The 7,618-nt window shown below is 43.0% G+C and overlaps 1 protein-coding gene across 5 annotated transcripts in view; it reads left to right on the top strand.

Moving 5' to 3' along the window:
* The first annotated feature begins 358 nt into the window (after window positions 1–358).
* The window catches only part of EIF2AK1 (eukaryotic translation initiation factor 2 alpha kinase 1), a 40,557-nt gene continuing 33,297 nt past the window's right edge, over window positions 359–7,618 (top strand). For all 5 annotated transcript variants that reach the window (XM_043523556.1, XM_037910221.2, XM_043523555.1 and 2 more), the window contains exon 1: window positions 359–615. In XM_043523556.1, coding sequence (XP_043379491.1) covers window positions 489–615 — 127 coding nt within the window. In that variant the 5' untranslated portion in view covers window positions 359–488. The remainder of the gene's footprint in view (window positions 616–7,618) is intronic.

Here is a 7,618-nt window from a genome sequence, read left to right as displayed (position 1 = left end):
CAATCTCTCCACCCCAAGGAGTGCAGGGGGGGGGGGAGGGAGGAGGGGAATTAGCCAGCTCCCTGCCTCCCAGATGTGTAGGAATCAAATTAGCCAGAGCCTCTATCCACCAGAGGCCTGTGGGGATGTGTTCGGGCCCTGGCCCCTAGGGGTGTGTGTTTGTGTGGGGGGAAATGGCTGGAACAATTTGTATAGCGGGGGTTCTGAGCACTCCTACTTCCAGCACCTCGGGGCAGAGGGGGAACTGGTCAGCGCCCCCGACCCCTACGGGGGGTGGCCGTCCGGCGACCCCTACGGGGGGTGGCCGTCCGGCAACCCCACTCCACACGAGGTCGACCGAGGCAGACCCCTGGCGCGTCACGGCGGGACCCGGTAGAGGGCGCAGCTGGGCGAGCTCGGCCTGGAAGGAGCCGGTACGTTCCAGCCCGCTCCGCCCCGGCTCGCTCTGCCAGGCTGCGGCGGGAAGTTGAGTCCCAGAGGTCCCGGCCATGTGGAGAGGTGGCGGGGGCGCTGCGGGGGAACGGCGGCCCAGGCTCTGGCCTAAGGCCACGGGGCCCAACCTGCCGCCGCCCGCTATCGAGTTTCCCGAGGAAGGGCCGGAGCCGCAGTACGATGGTCAGTGAGGGGAGCTGCCGTCCCCGACTCCGGCAGGAACCCGGGGGGGGGGGCAGGGAAGTGCCCCCAGCTACCGAGGGGGGAAGGGCACCGCAGCGGCCCCCTCCCGCCCCAGAGGGATATTCCCTGCGGGGGCAGGGAACGGGGGCTTAATGTCCCGTTCCCCCCCCCCCAAGCTCCTGGGGCACACTGGGAGAGCAGTGCAACTCCCCACCCCCTCCGCACAGTGGTGGGGCGAAATTGCGCCCCTTCCCCTGAGGCGAGTGGGGTACCCGCCCCTCCGCCCCCCGTGGGCCCCACTGGGGGATGATACACCCCCCCCCCGTGTCCCCTGTCATTGGCTGGTGGGGGCGGGGGATGATGATGAAATTGGCCCCTAGTTCTTGCAAGGCGTCAGGTGCCTGGTGGTAGGGAGGGTGATGCAAGAGCAGCACAGCTGTCAATCATTAATTCCTAATTCCCAATTTTACTAAGTGTCTGCCCACTTTGTCCTCCTGAAGTATTTCTGAGGGGATCCTGGAGACTGTGTGTTTTCTGTAGGGTCTCCGGGGCCCCTCGCTGTGTCTTTCCTCTGAGTAGGGATGACTCTGGGAATCTGGATGTTTGATGTAAACTTTTAATGTGGAAGATCGTTATTTCTCATTCCCCCTTAGGGTTATTTGGGTCTCTGGTTTTTCCTCCATTTTCCTTTTCTTCCCACTCTCCTCTTGGCTTGTGTAGGGTGCTTTTTGTTTGTTTGATTCTCCTGAGTAGTATTTAAATCTTCTATCAAAATCATTATCCTGATCTTTTTGAAGGATAAGATTATTGTGAATTCTACAAAGCAATGGAGACTGTGTTACTGAGCTGCATTGTGAATGTTTCATTAATTAAGCAGATTCCCCCCCCCCCCCCCGAAAACAGTATTTAATGGGGGAGGGAAAGCTTTGTAATATTTCTACATAAGAGTGGCCATACTGGGTCACATTAATGGTCCATCTAGATCTTGCCAAGTATCATGTCTTCCAGCAGTGGCCAGTGCCAGGTATTTCGGAGGGAATGAACAGAACAGGGCAATTATCACGTGATCCAGCCTCTATTATCCAGTATGAGCCTTAGGGACACCCAGAGCATGGGGTTGCATCCCTGACCTGAGGTTAGTTAATAGCCATTGAGGAACCTATCCTCCATTAACTTATCTAATCCTTTTTTTGGACCCCGTTATACTTTTGGCCTTCAAAACCGCCCCGGCAATGAATTCCACGGGTGACTGCATTCTGTGAAGAAATATTTCCTTTTGTTTGTTTTAAACCTGATGCCTGTTAATTTCATTGGGTGACGCCTGGCTTTTATCTTATGTGAAGAAATAAATAACATTTCCGTATTCACTTTCTCCACACCATTAATGATTTTTCAGCATATTTCCTCACTTTGTTGTCTCTTCCAAGATGAATAGTCCCAGTCTTTTTAATCTCTTCTTCTATGGAAGCTGTTCCATATCCCTAGTCATGTTTGTTGCCCTTCTCTGTACCTTCTCTGTGTGCAATATATCTTTTTTGAGATGGAGTGACCAGAACTGTGCACAGTATTCAAGGTGTGGGCATACCATGGATTTATATAGTGGCATTATGATATTTACTGTCTTATTATCTATCCTTTTCCTAATCATAAAATCTCAGGGTTGGAAGGGACCTCAGGAGGTCATCTAGTCCAACCCCCTGCTCAAAGCAGGGCCAATCCCCAATTTTTGCCCCAGATCCTAAGTGGCCTCCTCAAGGATTGAACTCACAACGTTGGGTTTAGCAGGCCAATGCTCAAACCACTGAGCTATTCCTACCTCCACGATGCCTAATGGTGGATTTGATTTAAATTAAATTGATTTAAACCACTAGTCAGGAAGACTTGATTTAATCATGGATTTCTACATAAAAGTGCATTCTTGTTGGTTGTTATAACCTTAATACATATTTTTCACAACTCACAGATAGATGAAGGCTTCATTTTTAGAAGGTACACACTATACATATTTAAAGAGATTTATTTTGAAAACTTTTCAGATTAGTTTTACAGCTATATCAGAAAATGAATGACTGTTTGGTTATTTCATTTACCAAAGGAAATTGAAGCAGATCTTTATGAAGTCATTGGGAGGTGAACTATCTCTAATTCAGCAGGTTAATCATTAATATTTGGAGGATTTTCTTACCATGCTGTATTAGGAGGAGAACATCACCAGACAGACATTTAAATTGTTTTATTGAACTAAAATGACAATGTTATGTATTCTGGATTTTTTTCTTCAACAGCAAACATATAATATTTTAACAAAACAAACATATGAATTTTTGAATTTAGTTAAACATTCAAGTTTTTTAAAATCAGGTTTGTTTTTGTTAAAATTGTTTTTAACTAAATAGTTAAAATATTTTTTTTTAAAAAAGAACAAAAATTAAATCCGCTATGTCAGCCAGGTCAACGTGAGAAACTTAAAATATTGGCTTCTGCAGCTAACTCAGTCATCTTCTCCTTCATTTTCCTGTTTTTTTCATAATCTGGAAAAGAAAAACAAGCTTTCCTGCTTTCTCAGGTCCCAAACGATTTCTCAGTTTGGAATGAATTAGTCCAAAGGAAGAAAATATTCTTTCTACACCGTCAGAAGAAGCTACTGCTGTTAAAAGTGAGATTATCACTTCAACAGTCTCTGAATCCAAGTGCTTAAGTGACTTCCACCAGTTCACTGGTGTGACCTTCTTTAAAACATCATCAGCAAACATATATTTCTTGAATGGTTCACCCTTAGCTCTGAAGTTTATTATAGTTGGCATTATGGCGGGATCATTGCTGGATGTCCATGTCATAGCCAACTCCTCTTCTTCAGCAGTTAAGGTTTGACCCTGGTACCGAGTATTGAGAATATTTGCAAGAAAATTAGCTAGAGATAGTGCTTGTCCCAGTCGTTTTTTTAATGCTTGTAATTTAACTCTGTCATTGCATATTTTTCTTTTTAAGATCTCACTCAGTTCCTTCCAAATTTCAACAACGTCAGCAATAAAACAGCTGTTTCCCTGCATTTTGTTCAACGCTACAGAAATAGGCTTCAGGGTACTTAGCATGTGTTCAACATTTCTCTTAAGCCCAATATTGAGAACTTTATCTGTGACATTGACATCCATTTTTTCCCAATTTTGTTCACAAACTGTCATCAGATTAGGCAAGTTCTTGATATAGTGCTCAAAACAGTCCACTACTGAGTTCCATCACGCATCCTGGGGGAGCGTTAGTTTGGTTCCTTCCACTTTTTTCAGAGCAGCTGCTGCATAGTAGTTGTTACGGAAGTATTTTGCAATTTCAACAACATTAGCTTTTATTTCTGGAACACTGAAGTCTTTGGCTAGGAGGTGCATCAAATGAGCACTGCAACCATATGTCGTTAGCTTGGGATCTCTTCTAAATAATTTCTTCTAATTTTGAATACGTTTGCAGCATTGTCTGTGACCAAGCTACGTACTAGATATTTGAATTTTTTTTCAGTTTGTTATAGCTTTTACTGCTACTTCCTGTAAGTATTCTGCTGTGCATTTCCTCATATCTCAGTTGTTTCTGTAAGGAAGACATTCCTTTCTTCTGTTGTCACACAAGCACATACAGTAGGATCATTGTGGACATTGTTCCACCCATCAAGACTCAGGTTAACAATTTCACCCTCTAGATGGTTTGCACACTGCTCAATTTCTCTTTCCTACACTTTATCCAGCAATTTGCTTGCGACATCTGCTCTGTTGGGTGGACTTTATCCTGGTCTTAATGACTAAACCGTGGTAATGAAGTGTGGGTTTTCAATCATACGGAAAGGAGAGTTTGTTGCATAAACAAACCAAGCAATTTTTTCATCAATTACCTCTTTCTGTAATCTGCTGGTTCTTATCACAAACTTATCTACGGTGATTTCTGGATGATGGAGATTTTTTTTTCTTTTTGCTACAGGTGATATACTGTGGCTATGTGACATACATGATGTGATTGAAACGCTATCTTTGGCAGATAACTCTGAAACTGTAGAAAATGATGGTGATCTTGAAGATGGATAGTCTTCAGAATCCTGTATGTTGAGGATGGATTCTCCTAAACAAAATAAGTCAATACAGTTATTTAATTATTATTACCATACTTCATTTAGTATTACTGATTGCATTCATTGACACACAGTACTACTTTAAAGGTGAACTTGTAAAAGGAAGATCTGCTTATTTCAGCTATTTATTTTTTATCACAACTGCATCTAAAATGATAATACCATAGAGTAACTACTATATTTTTTGTTCAAACATGGGAATTCAAGAATAGTCCAGAAAGAAGACAGCTGGTCCTTAAGAAAGAAGTATGAAATAAAAAAGTTTACCAACCCGAAGATCCTGCATGTTCAGACATGTTCCTTTCATCATCTTCAGCGCAGCTTCCTCCTGAGAGGGAACACTTCTCATGATGTTGTTTCATTCAGGCAACCAGGCCTTGCGTTTCTTTGTTGCACTGTTTGTATTTTGCACGCAGGCCTGTCTTACCCACAGGTAGAGGAACTTCATTAAAATATTCCCAAACTGGGTCTCTTTTATGGCCTGCTACCATTATAGGTTTTCCCTTCTAGTGAGAGAATGGTATGGTAGATCTCAAATCAATGAAGGCTACATTCAGAAAGACCTCAAGACTTCTGGAATATGCTGCTCAAACAGTTTCACTTTTGTTTCTACTGCCTGTCCCTCCCTTCTCACATTTATCTCCAGACTTCTTCTTGTCCAGATCTTTTCTGCCCCCAACAATCTTCTGTTCATTTAACTTTTTGAAACTTTGCACTTTCAGAGAGAGGTAAGGGATTGACTCTGTGTACACAAATTTGCAGAGGGACAATAGGGTTGAGGTCTATTATTTCTCACCTCTATATATTTATTTATTACCATTTTTGCTGTTAACAAGCATGTTATCTCTGGAGACACAAATCCACAGTTTGAGAACTGCAAAACTAAGCAGCTCTGAGGTATCTTCTAGACTTAGCACTGAGTCCCATTGGGTAGATCGAAAGATTAATCTAAATAATGTATACAGAAGCCCCTGGAACTCCATAAAATTGGGTTCCTAATCCATGAACTATTGGAACTCATTTACAAAACTTTTCTTAAACATTACATGAATATATATTGTCTCATACTATAGAATTAGAATTTATAATCCCTATTCCATGATGAGAGATCTTTGAGCTATAATGTATCTTAATTAAAACTATCTTTAGCTAGGTTTTTTTCCTCAAAAAGCATTTTATCCAAAAAAATCCGATTTAAATAAAAAAAATCAGTTTAAAAAAATAAAATTGATTTTTATCCACCCTGGTTCCTAACATTCTGCTTGCTAGCTTTTTTTGACTGCTCCTGCACATCGAGAAGATGTTTTCAGAGAACTACCCACATGACTCTATGATCTCATTCTTGAGTGGTAACAGCTGATTTAAACCCCATCAATTTGTATGTAGAGTTGGGATGTTTTCCAATGTGCATTACTTTGCATTTATCAATATTGAATTTCATCTGCCATTTTGTTGTCCAGTCACCCAGTTTAGTTAAGATCCCTTTGTAACTCTTTGCAATCTGCTTTGGACCTAACTATCTTGAGTAATTTTATATCATCTGCAAACTTTGCCACCCACTGCTTACTCCTTTTTCCAGGTTTTAGAGTAGCAGCTGTGTTAGTCTGTATCTACAAAACGAAAAGGAGTACTTGTGGCACCTTAGAGACTAACAAATTTATTCGAGCATAAGCTTTCGTGAGCTATGCATCTGATGAAGGGAGCTGTAGCTCACGAAAGCTTATGCTCAAATAAATTTGTTAGTTTGTAAGGTGCCACAAGTACTCCTTTCCTTTTTCCAGATCATTTATTAATATGTTGAACAGCACTGGTCTCTGTACAGATCCCTAGGGGACACTATTTACCTTTCTTCATTTCCAAATGTAGTAAATTTTTTATCTTAAGAAGGAGGATTTTGTTGTTAATATTTGTACTGAAATTGTTGCATCATGTCTCACTTGAAAACAGGGCTCTTGGCCTAAAAGGCTGTTCTTGAAAACTCAATTTTATATTGTATACTAAACAAATATTAGGAAAGGAAGCTTTGTAATTAAATTAGTATCTCCACTCAGATTGGGAAAGCCTTGTGATGATTGTGTTGTCACATATGCTACAGTAAAGTAGATATAGGTTATATTTATTTAAAAAATACATTTGTAACCATGGGGCAGACAACTCTGTGTGTTTAGACTTCCAGTGTGGGTGGGTCCTAAACTGACTTTACTGTGCTGTTATAAATTCCATTTTAAAGGGATCGAGCGTTCCTGTTCATTTAAGAGTAATGAGTAATCTCTGAAGGTTTTTAAAAAGTATTTTTTTCCTCAGAGAACATTTGTTTCCTAAATATTATGGTGAAAGGCACATTTAAAATGCCTAGATAGATATATTTTTTTTCCTTTGTCTTTTAGTAGCTGCCAGCAGTTCACAGAACTACTGCTCCAATGATAAGGAATGGTCGATGCCGGGGCAGGCAAACTTTTTGGCCTGAGGGCCGCACCTGGTTTCAGAAATTATATGGAGGGCTGGTTAGGGGAGGCTGTGCCTCTCCAATAGCCAGGTACGGTGTGGCCTGGCCCCCGCCCCCTATCCACCCCCCTCCCCTCTTCACGCTCCCTGACGGCACCCCCCCCGGGACTCCTGCCCCATCCAACCCCCCCGTTCCCTGAGGCCCCCCTGGCACCCTTGCCCCTGACTGCCCCCCGCCACTCCATCCAACCCCCCCTCCTTCCTGACTGCCCCCCCTAGCATCACTGCCCCCATTCAACCCCCCCATTCACCGCCCTCTGACTGCTCCGACCCTTATTCACACCCCTGCCCCCTGACCACCCCCCTGAACTCCCCTGCCCTCTATCCAACCCCCTCTGCTCCCTGCCCCCTTACCGCACTGCCTGGAGCACTGTTGGCTGGCGGTGC

This window comes from Chelonia mydas, chromosome 10 (genome assembly GCF_015237465.2).
Source record: "Chelonia mydas isolate rCheMyd1 chromosome 10, rCheMyd1.pri.v2, whole genome shotgun sequence".
In the NCBI taxonomy this organism is placed as follows: domain Eukaryota; kingdom Metazoa; phylum Chordata; order Testudines; family Cheloniidae; genus Chelonia; species Chelonia mydas.
This window is presented reverse-complemented; position numbering and strand designations above follow the sequence as displayed.